Source organism: Chanos chanos, chromosome 1 (genome assembly GCF_902362185.1).
Source record: "Chanos chanos chromosome 1, fChaCha1.1, whole genome shotgun sequence".
NCBI classification, from domain to species: Eukaryota; Metazoa; Chordata; class Actinopteri; order Gonorynchiformes; family Chanidae; genus Chanos; species Chanos chanos.
The window spans coordinates 23,436,492-23,456,456 of NC_044495.1; the positions used below are offsets into that span (position 1 = coordinate 23,436,492).

Sequence of the window (19,965 nt, forward strand, 5' to 3'; positions counted from 1 at the left end):
GGAACAAGTTAAGGAAATTAAAGTAATATTACACGCACACAGGGCATAATTTCTTTATGTGTAACAGTTTGTCTGTCACATTCTTTCCTTCTGGGAGGGACAATTTATAATGAATTACAAGGTTAGAGTGTGCATAAGATAGATGCTGACTGGCTAATCCATGCTGAAACAAGATAGATCACTTCAGAAGTGATAGATTGCATTAAGTCATAAAAAGTATACTAGTTCCTTGTAGTTCAAAGAATTTGGTAGGCAGTTCTCAGAAAGGTGACTTTATTTTGTAGCAGCTTTATGTGGCATAATATGTTTTATTACCCTAGCACCTTATGTGTGTGTGTGTGTGTGTGTGTGTGTGTGTGTGTGTGTGTGTGTTTCTGTGATGTGAGTGTGTTTGACAGTATGTGAAGACTATTTAAATATGTCCATTCAGTCCATTTTGGCACCTTCATGCAGGCAACTATCAACTATCTGTAGATCTATAATCAAATGTAGCGTGGGTGTGACTCAATCTGACAGTAAATGAATCACTTTTCCACACCGATACAGATTTTTGCAATCATCACAATGACGTGCTAAGAAATATATCATAAACATGGAGGATGAAATCATACCATACTGAACACTATAATTTTACCTCAGTTATGTTGAATACTATGACATACAGTTACATAATAGATCTGACGATTCATCAGGCTGCCCTCAACAGACCCCAGACAACTGGAGTGGTGTTAATCATAACTGATGTAAACAGTAAGAGTGCACCAACACTAGAAAAAGTAATACTCACAATGATTCTCACAGCCCTGGAAATGATAATAATCTCTACAGGAGCAATAAAGACATAGGAAGTATAAGTCACTATGTGAATGGTGGTAATTGTTATTTTAAAAAAAAAAGATACCTTAGTGCAGCGGATCCCACACTTCTGAATCTTCTCAATACTGTTTCCTTGGGCTATTGAGCCACAGAGTATCAGAACCAGTGGTACCAAACTCTTCATCCTCACAACCTTTGCTATAAGTGAACTCCACTGAAGCCCTGGCTCACACACTGACTCCTGCTGGGTAATCAGGACTATTTATCTTGTGTGGTGTGTATATCCTTGCCACAGGCTTTGGAGTTATAAATAGATCTGGTTAAAGTTATTTGGACTCTAAGTTGGTTTCTGACTGAACCTAAGTACAGGCGAGGAGCTCCTAATAAGTGTTTCACTGGGATCCCGCCCCTGATTGGCCCTGCCCCCACCCCCATCGACCCCACCCCACCACCCCCTGCTATTTTCTCTCCATTCCACTGCTCTGTGGCAATTTTTATTTTTTTTTTAGCGTGAATAGAACTACATTATGTCTTCCCCTGTAATAACAAGAAGTCTTAGCGTGTTTTTAACTTTGATGAATCTACAAGTTCATGAAATGTCATGTTGCGCCAACCCATTTCTCATTCATCAACCTGGAAAATGATTAAGCTCCTTTTTCATCATTACGATGCATTTTTTCTTGACTTAACAAGTGTTCAACAGTGGTCACTTTGAAAACTGGCACACATACAAAGTTTGGCCATGTTTACATATTTTACATTTCTTTAAATTTTACATAGTGTATACATCTAGTATTTAGAAATATGACACATCAAACATTTTTATAGGTATGTCTTATTTCACTCAGTCAAAATAGGAACAAGTCGGAACACGGAACTCTTTTATTGACAGCTGTTTCATTATTTTTACTGATTCCGTTTTGAAAGGTCAGTGTTGTATACAATTGTGTACTCCAGTCAGAAAATCTGAAGACCTTTTCATCGTCTGTTTGCACAAAAAGGGGAAAAACATAAAAGGAAACTCTGAGAGGCTTGTACCTGAGGCTGATAATTTGTTTCATAACCATAGATGGTTCTTCTTTTCTTGCGTCATGGATTTTAACACATACTATCTGAAATCACCTTGAGTATCTAACAGTCCTAGGAGTCATTTAACAGTAGCATTTTGATGACAAAAAAAATTCCACCATTTACATGCTGCTGACTGATGAGGAAATACAGTGGTGTCCAAGACTATAAGTGACAGGTTTTCACAAGCCCCTGAATGACTCCTTGCACAAATAATGTAACTTCAGACTAAAGGAAAAAGGGAATTTCAAAAAAGATTTCCTCTGCTCTCAGAAAGGGTAACTTTCTGTTTCGGTTTTGTCATGCCTGTGATTGTCATTTTGTGTGATCTAACTTAAAAGAAAAATTGTAGTAGCTGTCACCGGGAAAGAGCAATAAAATTAATAAGCCACCACACTGAGCCATAATACCAGATTGTGACAGTCATGGGTTAGAACATTAGAGGTTAAAGTTAGGGTAAACACCACATAGCTTAAAAATAAGTGTAGTAATAAATGCCAAATAATATGGACATAAACACATAAAACAAGAAATAAAATCTTTCCATTTGCTTTTATTTATATTTTGTTCTGCACTACTTTACAACCAGTCATCACAGCTTTAACCTTGACTCATGCTTTGTCCTTGAATGCTAACACATTCCCATCTATATAACAAATGTATGCACTTATTGTGCGATTAACATGCTGCAATTTCAGGGAAATGTCTCCATCTGCTGGAGAATGGGGTGTGATGCATTTGCTTGAAAACCAAATTTCAAAACATCATTAATAAAAATTAATTAATTAATTAATTTTAAAAACACATGAGTGTGGAGGCTTATGCACCACGGTTGTAATGCCTAGGTCTCCACAGCAAACTTTCCAATTATGGAAGAGCTATAAACAGGTCAATTTGTAAATGTCACTATGGAGACAATAAACCTGGCCACCCATAACTGATGAAAGCCTCATTAAAATCTTGGTCCGTTAGGAAATGCTGCTGAAAGACTGCTTTCATGGAATACTAAACCGGAAATTCATCAGCTTAACCTGGAAGCTATGTTGGATGCTATTGTCTCATGTTGGAGTGTGTTCACAAGCACAGGACAATTGTTACTTCAGGCTCCAGGACAATAAGATGTAATCTGTGGCACCTTTTAAAATCAAAATTAATGCCCCCAAAATGTCATAACAGCTACTCCCAGAGTACTACTTAAGGATTTTCTTCATCTGCAAATGGTTCTTTTCCCCTCTTGATGAAAGGTACAAAAATATTTATAAGTGGAGGTAACACAGTAGACACTGTTTCCCCCTTGTCTTGCCTTATCCTGTCATTTCTTGTATTCCTTATAGCTTGCCAGACTAATTGTGCTGTCTAGAGCACAAATTTTATGTTGTCTTTATTTTGTACATATTTAAATGTTTCTTGTAGTGACCTACATGGCAGTCATCTAATTGATGTTGTTCCTGTGTCAATCTTGACCTGCCCAGTTCTAGGACAGGTTTCAGATCTGTTTTTTAATTACGGTTGATTGTTCCTTTTTTCGTTTTCCTTAGTGTGTACATATGGTATTATCCGTGTTTGTAGTGCTTGTAAATGACGCCAGCACACCTTATTAGAGGGTTCCTCTACCAGAGCATTATGATGCAATGGAAACTTGGAATGGACAGGGCATATTAAATATATATAAACTATATATAAACTATAAGATTCACTTCACTGCTACATCAGGAAGTTCTGACAACACCCAAGGTAAAAAGGTTCTCTAGCACAAGGCTCACTGAACACTTATACATGGACAATACACTCTTTGGAACTGAGCCTACATGTGGACATAGCTCAGGTACAGCTTCCTGGTTGGAAAGTAAATAAACACAGCAAAGAAATGTATGGGTAGTTCTGTCTGTCTAGAGAAGAAGAAGAAGAAGAAGAAGAAGAAGAAGACGAAGAGGAAGAAGAAGAAGAAGAGCAAGAAGAAGAGGAAGAAGACAGAGAGGGAGAGAGAGAGAGAGAGAGAGAGAGAGCTTTGTCTTTTGACATGTTTTGTGTGTCTTTTGGAATGCTGCCTTCACCATCTGATATGTCTAAAAAACCTGACAGACTAATCTAACTGCTAACTGCTATTTTAGGTTTAGAACAGGGCTGTTTGCTGTTCCAGATCATTTTGATGATTGTTAATCATTTACTCTGTCTGCTAAAACACTTGTAATAAATAATTTTGCATATCATCCTGACATTCATTGTTCCTTCATCACTTATTCACAGTTGTGCAGTATCTACAATGAATCCAGCCTTCCTTAAAAATGTCTGACTACAGGTTTATAGGGATGTTTTCTCTAAAAGAATGGTTCTCCCAAATCTTTAAGCCCATGAGTGACCTTAAGTAGAGCCTTAATCTGGATTTGTGTATAGCCCACATATTTTAGACCTTTTTCTTCAAAGGCTGCTACCGTTGTCAGGTTGTGGTTTCCCCAAGAGAACATGGCATTGATGGCCAAAAGTCATAATGTCTGATTAAGTTGTAAACAACACATAAAGGGTCAAGGACAAGGGCCACCTTTGAACCCCAGCTGTCATCTAAGCAGCTCAGAGCAGTCGCTCCTGCGACCAAATCCAGCGCTTGCTGAGTCACATGATCACTAATCGTGAGAGTATTTCCGCGTTCACGAGGGCTCTTGCAACCGCTGAATGAATCCTTGGAGTGGGTTTATTTTCTGTATTTGCTGTTGTCACAACGCGTCGGCGAGCTGGGGGGAAATTCGGGAAAGGGAAGCCGCGCAATTCATCGCACGGACACACGGCGCGGCGCAAATATGATCACACGGGTAAAATCCGCGGTGGCAAATTTTATGGGAGGCATCATGGCTGGTACTTCCAATGGTGATCACCTATGTGGTCCAGACCTACCGCTTAAATTCCCGTACATGAGACCCGAGTTTCTTGGACTGTCTCAGGATGAAATTGAGTGCTCCGCAGATCATATAGCTCGGCCAATTCTTATTCTTAAAGAGACGAAGCGATTACCGTGGGCCACGGGCTATGCAGAGTAAGTACCATAGACGTCCATCTTAAACTAATGTTGCAAGCTGTCTAGGTGGTTTCAGGCGTGCTCTGGACCTGCAAAGGCATCTGCACCCTGTGAGTCATCAGAACATATTAGTATAAACTACAATACTGATCATATGCATGAAAGGAAAAATGGTTTATCGACAAACGAAGGCCTATGTACAGTCGTGCCCCTTTTTTATTTACGAAAGGTCTGTTTATTTAATGTGCGTGTTGATGGATTTATTTGCACGAGAGATTCTGCAGCAACAAATAGTCTACTTAGGTTATTTATAGCACACAAGAGCAGCAGTTGCATGTAAACTGACAATTTGTCTCTTGCATATTATACATCTATACAGTTACGTTGGTCTTCAGCGCTGAGCTTCATTGTTAGATTAACTGTGTCTAAGCAAATTCTTACTAGAATAACAGGAGGATAACTGAAGATAACCCGTCCTGCGACATCTGTGGTATTATGTGTTCTCCGTAATAATGCGAGATTGCGTGATACTTTATACATGGAAGCTTGCGTAACCTACACGAGACATCACTTTTTTCACGGAATGCATGAAACATTTTGTACAATGTGTAGGTAATGTTACGTTACAGGACCCCGTTTATAAGATTTTGTCTGGTGCCCATAAGTCCACATCAACATGGCAAAAACTGAGCGCGTTCGATTACGTCAGTTAGTATGCATCACTGCCCAATATCTAAAGCGAGTGAAATGCAGCTGTAAGGACGATGTTGACAGTAGGATCATAAGCCTCATACAAAGCTCAAACAACACTGATATAAACCAAGAAAAACATAATCTCTCCTCCATATATCAACAGGCATACATTGATTAATTATCATAACACTGAAATAATATAGTTGATGGGTTTGCCCATTTAGTCTTGGCATTTGATAAGAAAAAAGATATGTGCGTTGGTAGCATGCATGGAATTTGATTCCCTTGGTAGAACTGGGTTGATGGAGTTAATGTGCCAGTTTAAGGTTTGAGATGCATATTTTACCTGTGATTTACAGTGTAGGCAATGTACAGTTATCAGCCAAATAACCTATTGTAAAGCTAACAAGAGCTGGTCATCTTGCATTTGCCAGGGTGATGCATAAATATAAATGTCTGTGTTTGTACATAATTAAGGTGTAATTTTATGCAGTGACGGGCTCATTAAACCGTCTCTGATTTAGAGGCCACAGTGTCCAGTTAACATTTAAGCAGTCTCAGGGACACATGTAAATGTGATAACATCTGTATGACTGAAACAGTAACCGTCTTGCTTTACATGAAACGTGCCGTTCATTGTCCTGTTCAGAGGCTGGCTTCAAAAAAGCAAAATATTCCCCCTTTCTTTTTCTCTCTCAAACATCTGCCCACGATCTACCCATGCAAAAAAAAAAAAATATTGACAGAAAGACTAGTATCACATGGAAAAGCAGAGAAGGAGAGTATTCTGCCCTGTAATCAAATTTCAGCAGAGTGGATAGCGAGTACTTCATTATTTAACAGGCTTCCCTGGAGACCTTCCCTGGTATGGGTCCAGCTTCATGGACAGAGTCAGTGTTGCTCAGAGCGTGTAAAGCATGGCACAGTAACAACACTGATGATGCTGGGAATTCAGACAGGACTCCTTTGAGAAGAGGAACATACTTGATTCAATTTGAAGTTATTTGTCATTGTTCAAAGGCTCTTTAAAACTTTAAAATAAATGTTTCAAACTTTTTAGGTTTTATTCTCACTGAGGATGATCAAATGTGGCTTTATAGAATTGCACAGAAACTGTGAGGAAAAACAAAGCTTTCTCTGCTTGTATATTCATTGTCATAAATCCCAAACAATGCCATGCTTACATATTTGGAAAGCTCAGAGAGCTAGACTAAACAACCCCAGTGTGAATTCTTAATGAGTAATTACATAACAGTGCCCTTTTGATATATTGGACACACAGTGTAGAGAAATATGCTTGACTCCATCGTTCCCTTCTTCTCTTTCTTTTCTTTTCAAAAAAAGAAAAAGAAGAATCTACTCCTTTGTAATGTGCTGACTGGGTTAGAGTTAGTTAGTTAGTTAGTTAGTTAGTTAGCAAGTTGAGCTTGAATACATGAAGAAAAAAAAGAAACACGAGACTCAGGGAAGAGGGTGAGGAGCTGCCTATCACAGACTTATACACGCACATCTTTGGTAAAAAATAGTCCCCGTCACTCTCTGAAATGACTCACAGCCTGCTTGTCACAATGGGCTGTCACTGTCATAAATCTACTGTCTCTCTTAATCTCATTCACTTGTCTGTATGGTCGTGTGTGGGGTTAAAGTTGTCATGGGATGTGCGTTGGTTGTTAGTGTTATGGAACTGACACTCTCTAATAGGACATTTTTCCCATCATGTTGTGTGAGATTGTTGCCTGTCTAATGTACAGAATCCTCGGGAATCACTGTAATATTATTTTGCATTTCATTCCAACAGAATTTCTGCCCTAGTTCCTAATAATCTCAAAGACGAGTAGAGTTGTTGGAGTTGATTTGAACTTAATAGGAATTGGACTGTTCATACTAATAAGCAGGATTTTTGGTTGTAGACACATTAATTGATGACAACACCTCCTGTTAAGAGAGTGATTCTTTCTGTTTGTGAGATCATTCTGCTGTTTTGTGATTTAGTGCTCCACTGCCTCCCCCTACCTTTATTTTAACAGATGCCTGCTGGCAGTGATGGGGTGTGTGTGTGTGTGTGTGTGTGTGTGTGTGAGAAGTTGATGTTTCCTCACAGCATTGTTATTTAGTAAGAGGAAGTGATACTGTGTCAGTATGACAAGAGGCAAAAACCAGAGCCTGAAACCACAAAAATTCACTTATACACCACTTGCTTAATGAGCCCACCAACACAAAGGCCAATACAGTGGTTTGAGACTAGATGTTGAGTCATCTCAGCACTGTTTCCAAGACATCACAGCAGAAAATGAAATCGGATGTAGTGCTAGGTTTTGACTATCCGCAGTGTTATGCACACTGCATGAATAGGTGTGCTGTGCTTTAGTTCCTCATTGTTCTGTAAGCCGTGATGAGGATCACACAGTGTCTGTGTATAGCTCTCTGCCTTAAGCATAGTGTGACTCAGATCAGATTTTTTTTTTTACCAGATAGGGATTATGACCAGTGATTTTCTAGCTTTTACTTCCATTTATATGTTTTAAATTGACTGCTATTTTTAAGCCTATAAACTTTTAAAAGGCAGTGTACTGTTTTAATTATCGCTTGTAAACCGTTACTAATATGTGTCTTTGTCTCATCATATTGTTAAAGTACCCTGGATTGCACTCATACATCACACATACCGTCTTCGCAGTATCTTGTACACAGCTCTGCAGGGCAGAGAGCCATGAGCTGATTGTGTGTTTGTGCAGGGTGATAAATGCTGGGAAGAGTGCTCTTAATGAGGACCAGGCCTGCTGTGAGGTTGTGGTGGTGAAGAAAAGGCCAGGAGGATCCTCCACGCCCAGCAAAACCCCTACAGCTAAAAGGAGGTCATCCCTGCCCAATGGAGAAGGCCTAGGGCTCCGGGAGAACCCAGTGAGTTCTTGTACATTTCTCATTCTGTCTCATCCCCATCTACTCTGCTGCCACACTCAGCTGTCTGTATATTGCTGTTCTCTCCTTCATCTCTCCTCTGAACAGATGAGCCACTGATGAGTTTTGTTTTGGTTTTTTTTGTGTATGTGTTTACCTTGTGTATTGTCTCCCAAATAAACCTAACCTGTCCTCTGCATTTACAAATTTTCAGTTTTATCCTGCTCCCAAATCCTTTTCTATATGTCCTATTCATTATATGTTCAATGTCCTCTTGATCATTTTATTGATTTTATTCTATACTTCGTCTCTATGTTCTATTCTCCCTTCATATTCTCCTTATTACATGGCTTTGTTGAATACTCAATTGTGATTGGTCAATTACGACATTCTACGGTCTGTTATTTCTAAATAGTAGACCGCCGCTATGAATAACAGACTGTTGCTATGGAGCTATTTTTTCTTAGCGGAAGCAATAAAATAATTTTTAAATCAATATTTTGTGTCAAATTATTGATTTCTTTCATAAGTAGCTGTGTAATAAGCGGGATAATGTACAGCAAGATGGTCATTATAGCAAAATAATCCCCTTCCGGGTGATTCAAGACCCCTCCGTGCATCACCCTGTCGGGTTTATTTCGCTATAATGACCGGCTCACTGCACATTATCCCTTGTTTGTATACCTGCATCATATTCCCTACGTGCAGATTCCCTACATTCTGAACTGCTTAGCTCACCTCACTCTCACTCTGTCTTTACCATCCCCCGTTATCCTGTCTGAATCTTAGTAAGCTTCATTCTCCACAGGCACTATCTGTCCTTACTCAGACTTGGCAGCTACATCAAGCAGATACTCTCTGATTAGTTTGACCTCTCTTGTACCCACGCAAGCCTTGGCTCACATGAGTCATGATTCCTTTCACCCACAATGCCTTCAAGCTGGTATTGAAGATCAGATGAGTCATTATAAAACTGTAGGTCTAACAGGATAACTAGAAAAACAGCCTTGTTCTTACTTCTCGTGAGTACCTGCTTAAACATTCTCTGTTCTGTCCAAGCAGTTTGAAACACAATCGTCCCGTGGCAATGGTATATGAGACTATTTTATATTTGTGTTGGGTGAAATATGATTTTAAAAATGATTTTTCAGGTCGGCCATGGAACTCTGACTTCAGAGTTGCTGATGACCATATCCATGTTTAGTAGTGTTTTAAAGCATGTGAGGGTGCATTTTAATGTGAGTCTCAGCATGACTTTGATATCTGCTAGGGCTCCTCATCCCAGTCATAATTTACAGGTACAATCCTCACCTGTTTTGTAACTCCACTCATCCCACATTATGTTAGTGGGTGGTGAGTCTATTTATAGAAACACTTGTGTGAATTGATGCCTGTTCACCCATTTGATGTGTGCAAAGTAATCCTCTTGTAGTTGCCCCTCTAGGGACAAACCCACGGTTTTTATCCAGATAGCCAACACTCATGTGGTAATGCTTCAAATGGTTTGATATACATTGCAGTTTATTTTATTAACCAAACTCCTACCTCGTTCAGAGTCAGCCCCACCAGCATCCGCAATCAGCATAAAGTCAGAGTTAGTCTGTTTTCTCATCAATAAGTCTGTCTACTTTGAGTTCATCTGTAATGAGTGTAAAAATGCTGCTGGCTCCTTTGGTTTTTGTTGGTGTATTTAGACATACAAAACTGTTTGTGTTTATGTATCACAGTTGTGTTTTATATAGTTTGTGTTTTTGTCCTTTCTCTGTGTGTCTGTGTCTGTGTCTGTGTTTTTGTGTGTGTGTGTGTGTGCGCACCCAGGACTCAGAGGGGCTATCATTCCACTACTGGGCTCTGTTTGATGGTCATGCTGGCTCAGGTGCTGCTGTGGTCGCCTCCAGGCTGCTGCAGCATCACATTGTGGAGCAGCTTCAGGGCGTGCTGGAGGTCCTGCGTAACCCTGCCACTTTACCACCTACTGTCCTGGGAGAGGAGCCCAACCACCAAACCCCAGGCACGCACCGCGCCCTCACTCGGGCAGCTTCCCTAAGGGGAGCTGCTGGAGCTCCGGGCTCCCCCTGCACCCCTCCCCCACGTTTCTTCACCGAAAAAAAGATCCAGCACGAGAGTCTGGTGATCGGCGCAATGGAAAATGCATTTAAAGAGATGGTGAGTTTCAGCAGCAACTTTGACTTTAACAGAGACTATTTATTAAGAGGGGCCTTTGGGTCGGAACTGGATAGCCTTCAGAAAGGGTTCTTTGAATCTGACCCATTCTAAGATAAGACATAGAGGTTAATATTTGCATTGAAATGTCAGGATCTGATACAGACATAAGAGAGGCGCTCTCAGTTATTGTAAGAGATTACTGTAAAGAGGTGAAATTTAGCACATTGATGTCTGTAGTTCAAATACATACCTAATCTATGGGCGTTAACGTGCATATGATGTGAGAAATCTGTCACATGATTGTGTATATTTCTGCCTGTAGTATTACCGCTGCAGAGGGAAGAAGGCCCCAACATACTCTGTCACACTAAAACTAATCTCTCTCACGATCTGTGATGGTTCCATTTTACATGGCTCACATATGGCGGTGATCTATTCCATTGAACTTCACCCGTATCCCTGCCCAGAGGGAGAATGGCCTCCATCTGTTTCATATGAACAAAAAGCTCAGACACATTTGCTATAACTGTAGTAAAAGGATTCTGTGTATGGTTTAGCAGTGCATTTCAAAGGTCAGTGACTCCATGGTACATAGAGTCTTTCATTTCTGGTTTGAGTGCTCTGAAATGTAATGACTAATAATCTGGATAGATTCAAATCACTTCCTCAATAGCCTGATTTCATATCTCCTGACTTCCTGTTGGATGTGACCTTGTTCCCTGTTAGACAGTTGTGCTGGTTGTATATGAGAGGTTGCTTCTGTAGTGTCCAGTTTCAAATTCATCTACATCTGTGTTACAGGTGCCTCATTAGTTTGCAGGGCCTGCACTGATGGTGGATGTTGTACTGTGTCTATTTGTGTAAAATCACTGCTTACTTTTTAATGTGATGGTCATTCTCTGATGTGGAAGGAAGTGTAATGCATTGCCACTAGATGGTAGTGTAGACTAGCACTGTATCTCATTAATTCTTGTCCTGGTATGTGTGTGTGTGTGTGTGTGTGTGTTTATGTATGTGTGAGAGAGAGAGAGAGAGAGAGAGAGAGGCAGAAAGAGAGAGAGAGTGTGAGAGTTTGCCCTTGTCCGTTCACTTGATTTAGGGTCCTCTTATGACAAATTTGGCTTGCTGGACAATAACCTGATGTTGCCACATCCTAATCTGAGCATTAGCAGTTTTATTGTGAAAGTTCATTCAAAGATTTATGATGTCCTGGCTGGGGTATATGATGGAAGACATGAGGGTGATAAAACCGCTCCCCTGGTTGGCTTCAAAAGCACTTGTGACGTTTTCACTCGTCTGCACAGCACAACAAGATAACATGGTAGATTGGGCAAAGCGGTTCATATAATTTGATTTGAGAAATTGAATCTCTCATGGGGAACAAATCCTTTCTCTGTTTTGTCAGTTGTATCCATTTTTATGCCAAGACTGAAAACTGAGGAGCAAGGATGAGACCTCACCTCTGGTATTAGCGGGTTCAGCTAATTAGAAACCAGGGCACTGCGTGACACAGCTGCTAACACTAGAACCCCCTCCTGCACAGCAGCTGTCTGCTTACTCCCACCCTACATGCTCATTTCTCAGACTGTACACCGAGGGCCTCCACTCATCTGTCTCTGAAGAGTTTTCAGAGTTCTCTTCTGTTCTGAGCAATGCACAGGATGGACTTGATCAGCTCTGTCTGATGATCGAGTCTGACACTCTTCGCTGTAGAGTGTTTGATAACAGTGTAGCGGCATTATACTGAAAGTTTCATTCATAGTCTGTTTAATCAGATGAGAGCGGTGACAAATGCTGGACAGAAGGCATGAATGGATTTACATTCCCAAGCACACGGCGAGAGGAATAAAACATGTGGGCATGTGGAAACATAGGCCATTTTAAAAGGCTCCTCCCTCGGAGAATCCAAACATGTAATCCAGTGTTTAGTTACACAGATATTAATTCCATTCAGACGACACAAATTTACTTATCTGGTCTCTGATTTATTGCATGCCCAATAATGGTGTATTGCGATTTGTTTTAGGATTTGCAGCTCTTTTGATCACTCTCTTTTCTTTCTGTCCTCTCTCTGCTCCTCCCTCATTCAGGATGCTCAGATCGAGAGAGAGAAGACTGTGTATAGTATCTCTGGAGGGTGTACTGCACTAGTGGTGGCTTTCATCCTCGGCAAGCTCTACGTAGCAAATGCTGGGGACAGCAGGTAAGATTTCTCCTGGATACTAGCTGGAATTACCTACAAAAGCTGTTTGAACCACTGTCGCTGTCACTGGTGCAGGCTGAGCGGGTAATTGTGTCACAGGGTTCAGCGGTCATATTTAAGCCCACTCATATCCACTTGCACAGTAGGTCTTCATTAGCTTATTATATGGTGGACACTGTGTGTAAATTACCAATCCACTGTGTATACACACTTTTGGTTCAGCTTGTGTATACTCATGAAACATTATGTCTTCTAGCAATAAAGGTACATACACTCATACAACAAATGTTTATGCAGTTTGCGATATGGGAGTATTTGCTTGCTCTGCATACATACACATTAATTTACCATAACAACACAAGTACTTCAGCCCCAAATAGATATCCTCATCAACTTCTGTAGGAGCTGTCTGATTGGCTATGACTCTTGCATTAGATGTTAATGAGTAAGGATGTGGACCTGCTTATTAGCTTTAGTGACCTGAATACATCCTGACCCTACTGACCGTTCTCTCAGACCACACCGGAGAGGAAAGCATGAACACTGAACTGAAAGCATTGCAGAAATCAAACAGAGTGTATTACAGTATTTGTGAACATAGTTCTTTCCTCTGTCATGGCAGAAGCTCAGTTTCTGTGTGTGTGCATGTGTGTGTGCACTCTGCTTTGCCCCTCCAGAGCCATCATAATCAGAAATGGGGAGATAATCCCCATGTCTACAGAGTTTACTCCTGAGTCAGAGCGACAGAGGCTGCAGTTCCTGGTGAGTCTGAGATGTTCCCATTTCCAGGATGATGTTAGCTGTGTGCTAGTGCACCCAAATGTTTGTTGTGTTGTGAATAGTGTCTTGTTTTTAAATGTTGTGTAAATATATAACGTATTATATATGTGTAATGCGTAGGTGTTCAAGATAAATTATTACCTAGAGTACTTGTTTGGTGGATTAAATAAGCACATGTGTTTGGACAGATTGATAGTTGTGCATGAACAGACTTTTCATTTTGGAAATGGAATGTGCATATATCTATAAGGTGCACTGTTAGTCTAATTTACTGCCATCCATTCAGCACCACACTGGAACTACTTATTTAGTCAATAACATCCTGTGAGGAATTAAAGCTGCCTTTGTCCATAGCTTTATCAGTTACTTGATGTAATTTATTTAAGGGAGCCTAATTTACTGACAGCACAGTAGTCATTCATATTTCAGGTATGCAAATACAAAGAATTATGTCTGTTTGTCTCTGAATATGTGATGAAAGTTATCTGTGATTTGTCTTATCTATAAAACCAAAACTAATAGCACTGCTGTATATTCTGTTGAATCCAAACTAGATACATCTGTATTCAGATTTCACATTTGAAATGTGTCTTTGGGCAAAGTGTGATGAACAGCCTGTTCTTTACTCTGCTAAATGTTCGGTCTCTGATTTTGCAGGGCTTTATGCAGCCTCACTTATTAGGAAATGAGTTCACTCACTTGGAGTTCCCAAGGCGGGTTCAGAGGAAGGAGGTTGGCAAGAGGATGCTCTACAGGGATTTCTCTATGACTGGCTGGTAAAAACATTTGATTTGATCTCTCAGCCTTATATCTTTAATGTGTCCCTCCAGCAATGGTTGATAGAGTGAAAGCCTGAAGTATGGTTCTGCTGTGCCTGTCTGTCTGACCAGCTTTGAATCCACATCAACCATGTCACAACTGCCAATAACCAGGTGTACAGGTGCATGGAATTAAACAGAATTTGCAGTCTAGTGAGTCACCAGAAACCTTACTGTAGGTCATGAATGCATTATCTGCTAAACATTAAATCACTTTCATTATTCAGGGGTTTTTTGGTTTTGGGCTAGTTTAATTGTTGTTTTTTCAACCATAGGGGACAAGTCATTTTACAGCATCATAACATGTGAACAAAGACCTTCCATTCATGTTTTAGTGACTGATGATGTGGTAAATCTTGCTTTTAGGAGTGCTCCATACAGTTGCATTAGTTCTCTGTCTTTCTTAAAGTATTTAATCCCAAAGTATAAACTTAATGTCTCAGATTTTGGATTGGACAAAATCAGTTTTACATGAAACTGTTTCCCTAAAACCCTTGGAGTATGAACATGAGTGATTAATGGATTGAACTAAGTTCTTAAATTAAAATCTACAATATACCACAAAGGTAAACATTATTTCCATTTAGGGGCTTTGTCATTTTGCTGGCTAGAAAGTCAAATTATTCTTAGTAACTCATAAGTATATAAATTTATAAATATCTATACACATTTATAAAAATGTAGATTTTTCCAGTGCAGTATACAGTATGTACTAAAAATCGCAGTCAAAAAGTGCTGCATTCCTACTGTGCTCTGCCCCAGTTGCCAATTTCATATTTCTTAAAGCCCCGTGAGAAGAAATGGATTTGATTTTGATGGCCAATCCACTTGATGCTTTTGCATCTGTGTCAAGGAATGAACTTTTGCCCGTCATGATTCTGATACTATGAGAGCCCCTGATATGACTGAAATGATTAGAAAAACAGTAAAGGAAGTGGCTATGGAATTTTGTTTTTTAAACCACAAGTTTTACATATGCTGCACATTTATCTCCACAGCACTACTGCATTTCCATAAACTCATGCAGACCAGTGTAAGTCCTGGGGCTCAGCTATGGACTATCTTCTGTGACTTTTGTCTCTCTGTATCAACAGATCTCCTTATCACCAGTCTTGCTAAAATCCCTCCTGTACAGGCCTTTTCAGTTAGTCTCAGAGCTGTGCGTTCACCTATAATAGCAGCTTTTTATACCAGTTTCTAAATCATTTAAAATGTTGTATCCCTTGGTGTATAATTCATGAATTACTCTTTCTAAAACTTTTGGTTGGATACAGAGTGATGACACTACTCAAGCTTGACCAAGTTTTTGCTTTTTTTATATAAAGGATTAACTGGAGCATGTTTTAGATCCTGCAGCAGCTTTAGTTACTGAATGGAGATATTGATATGTCTTACAAATGGAGCAAAACTTCAGTAGCGTAGTTAGTGAATCTAAGCAGAATGTCCATGTATTTCCTAGCTACGATAGACAATGTAACCTGAGTAAACAAGAATGGTGATGCTCTTGTCTGAGCAGTAGTTATGTATATGAGACTGTCCGTAAGTGCACGGTGGGAGTTTATTAGTTATGTCTCTCGCAAAGATATCGTAAGCCCTCTTCGGTTATCCACAACCACTTCTAAATGGCACAGTTCCATCCATGTCCAAATCAGTGCTGTATGGTTTGGTCTCTGGCCTGTCAATAGTCCTGTAGAGCTTCAGAGTTTTCCACAGACTTTTTGAAGCTATGTAGACATGTGACATTTGACTCTTCTTTTTTTTTTTTTTTTGAGAAGTGGAGATTCCTACTTGGTAATTTTTTTTAACAATCTCGACATGAAGTGACACAGAGACAGCTTAGTTTCTTGAGTTTATATAGTTTTTTTTTCTTCCCTCTGTACTGATCTGTTGAGGACTGTAAGCCACGTGTCTGTTGGAATATATTTAGGATATAACATTGTACACACCTGACAGCCCTCAACCTGCCACCTCTCCTGCTCTCTCTACACAGGGCATATAAAACCATTGAAGATGATGACCTGAAGTTTCCCTTAATCTATGGAGAAGGAAAGAAGGTAAGGGAAGGAAACAGCAGCTGTTTTTGGGGGATGAAAGAGAATAGAAGGAGTCTTAGAGAAGGAAACTAAGGATGAGAGGGAAAAAGTACAGAAACCTGAATCCAAATCAAGTTTTTCTGTGGCACAGTTAAGAAAGGACAAAGAGAAAGAAAAAAATGAGATGAGGAGAAACGAGAGATGTAATCAGATAGAGAGATGCCTTGCCTCTCCTTCAGCCAGAACTCAGCCTTCACTCCCCTTCTTACTCTGGGGGCAGTCATTTTTTTCTCTTCACCTCTCTCCTCCATCCACTCAGCATCATGGGAGTGTATTGATGAGTAGATGGTTTGAAGGATTGCTTGTAGTCATGGTCTGTCTGACATAGAGGATCCCATAGATGATCAAACCAGCTTCAGACTGACTGCTCAATATAACAATCCTTTGCAGTTAAAAAGGAAGCCCATATTAGAAAGGTGGTAAAGAGCTTAACTGTATAGTGTAAAAAGAGTCTAGTGTCACTTAATAAAAGGGAAAATGACACAGTTTCATTATACAAAATATATGGAATGATACTTTTCTGTTCATTGTGCAATTATGAATATTTTAACATGTTTTTTTAGAACAGTTCAAAAACATCAAATAAATATGATAAATTATGAACGGTGCATGGTGTATAGTACACTGTAGAGATTGCTCTACCAAAACAGCAACTTCAGCTCCGTTTCTTACAGGCCCGAGTAATGGCCACTATAGGGGTAACTCGTGGCCTTGGAGACCACGACCTCAAAGTACATGACTCAAACATCTACATAAAACCTTTTCTCTCCTGTGTCCCAGAGGTAAGCCATCTTAAAGGTCAGCCATAACTTGTAATGTGCCTGCAACTTTATTGTCTCAGTAAACTGAAGATCATGTTACTTCATTGAAATTAGTAATATGAAATTACAATTTTGGGTTTGATGTTTAGTCAAAAAAAATGCCTATTCAAAACTAAACCAGTTTACCTAACATCCAAAATGCACTGGTGGGCTAACAGCTGAGTTTCCCCAAGTCTCTGCGTCTCCATTCCCTATTTCAGTTGAACTTTTATACACTTTCTGTCTCAGAATTTCAAAGCCTTGTAGGCTCTCGTCTCATCTTCCAGTGTGTCTGATCTTTTTTCCCCGTTACAGCTCACTTCATCTTTAATTCATCACACCTAGGGTTTAACTAGGGTTCAAGAAAGAGTCATCATTTGTTACGTTTTTTCAGTTTGTTTTCTAATCCCCTTTTCTGTGAAATTGTAATCATAAATTCCCTGTACTGTTCTCTGTCTCAGCCACGGTCTCTTAATTCTCTTTGTTGATCTTTGACAGTGAAGACTAACATATGTGTACTAAAAGTATTCTAAGTCAGTCTCCACTAATTCTGATAACTTGCACAGTACATGCTCTGTGTATTTTGAAGTGAAGATGTGACTATCCAACACGGCTGAAAAAGTTGAGCAAACTCCATCAGAGAAAAAACATTCTAGTGATCACTACACCTTACAGAGTGAGGGTCAGTAAGCAGTCTTGAAGAGTCTTAGTAAATACTGTCAGTATTTCCTGTTATACTCACACTGTTCAGGACATGTCTTTTTGACATGAAGAGTAGCATATTTATTGGTAAGACAGAAGATGTATACCTGATCTGAAAGTGAACTGAATGTTAATGAACAATGTGCTTCATCCTACAGGTAAAAGTGTATAATCTGACCCATTATGAGCATGGAGCGGATGATGTCCTGGTGATGGGCACAGATGGCCTTTGGGATGTTCTCTCAAATGAGGAAGTAGCAGAATCAGTCATCAGTTTCCTCGTCAACTGTGATCCCGATGACCTACACAGGCATGTGCCATTGAGTTTGTTTGTGTTTCTGACTCTTACTGTTTTAGATGTTTTTTTCTCCTTCAGTTTCTTCTAACTTGTATACTGCGTACAAGAGTCATTGTGTATGATTTGCATTTCTCAGTTCACTTTACAGTAACTGCAGGCTCAAAATCTCCCTTTTGATTTCCCAGAATCAAGTAACTGCTTTCATTTTGTGGTTGTGCTTTTCTGTAATACAACCACACATTTCACATTCAAACCGTGGTGTTCCAAGAAATGACAGAGTTAAAAAAAAAAAAAAAAAACTTACAATAGATTGTTCTACACTTACTGTCGAGCTTCTCTGTAAAACTTCCCAGAAACTGAATGCTGAGTCTCTTGCTTGTTCCTCATGCTCCACAGATACACCATGGCTGCTCAGGACCTGGTAATGCGAGCGAGGGGTGTGCTCAGAGACCGGGGCTGGAGGATAACCAACGACCGTCTGGGCTCTGGAGACGACATCTCGGTCTATATCATTCCCCTCATGTACGGTAACCGCCAGCCTGAATGCAGGGAGCCTCTATGAGGGGAGCCTGTGCTGCCATCACATGACCTCCAGCCTCCACTTCCTTCAGAATCCTGTAAGTGCTGAATGACAACTGATTCCCAAACTCCACATTTCTCCTTCAAGACCTGTGAGCTTTCGTTACCATGTGATATAAGGTGTACAGTGTACTACAGTTTATGTGCAGTGTACAGTGTACTGCAGTCTATGCAGGCGTGACCTAAGGAAAATATGGTACTTATGTCATTTGACTTGACTCCCTTATCAGTGACTCTAGACTGACCCCCTGTAAATTCCTGCTTTGCCATTGCATGGCCTTGGAGGATGTTTTTCTATAATGAAATATTCCCCTCAGATCCCAAATGAAGACCTTAGTGCAGTAATATTCACCAGACCAAGGCAAAATAGGAATAGTCCCATTTTTCAAGCACTTCTTACATTTCTGGTCTTCAGTAGGAGTTAAGGCTTGTCTTTTACAGGGTTGTTATTGCAGTGAGGGTAATGGAAATTTAGAGCAAAATGCAATGGTTTACAGTTCTGGGTTTGTTTTCTAATGCTTGATATAATTAAGTATTTTCCATTGTATTTTTTCATGTTTAAAAATTGTCACAGTAGTGAACACTGAAAATTTCCTAAAATGTAATCCTTGAAGTTTGTATTGATTGTATATTGTATAAATAGAATATGTCAAATTTGTACAGTAATGCTTTTCTCCTGTTCCTCTTTTTTGCTCCTCTTTTGTTCCTTTTAAACGAGCACGCGCTACTGAGAGAGTTAAAGGCAGTTAGGTCTCACTGTTGTATTACTGGGACTCAGAGTTGTGTTGTATAGTCAGGTACTGTTGAATGGCTGGACCTTTCTTTTGATGTTATGTTACTGTGTCATTTTCACATTATATTCTCTGGGATATTTTTTAACCTTCTGCAGTAACCAAAGGGAGAAAAACCTCAGGATGAGACTTCATTGAAAATACACTGCTCACATAACAACATGTGTAGCCATTTGCCACTGACTGATGTGCCATTCTTTGCATGTTATAGTATCAATTGACAGTTCTCTTGGTTTTATCCCACTTAATT

The 19,965-nt window shown here is 39.8% G+C and overlaps 1 protein-coding gene across 1 annotated transcript; it reads left to right on the forward strand.

Moving 5' to 3' along the window:
* The first annotated feature begins 4,679 nt into the window (after nt 1-4,679).
* On the forward strand, nt 4,680-18,907 carry ppm1h (protein phosphatase, Mg2+/Mn2+ dependent, 1H). Its single transcript, XM_030774907.1, has 10 exons — nt 4,680-4,912; nt 8,323-8,488; nt 10,304-10,651; nt 12,742-12,854; nt 13,532-13,616; nt 14,292-14,410; nt 16,443-16,506; nt 17,220-17,327; nt 18,206-18,357; nt 18,742-18,907. The coding sequence occupies exons 1-10, from the start codon at nt 4,680-4,682 to the stop codon at nt 18,905-18,907; spliced, it is 1,554 nt and encodes a 517-aa protein (XP_030630767.1).
* The last annotated feature ends 1,058 nt before the right edge of the window (nt 18,908-19,965 follow it).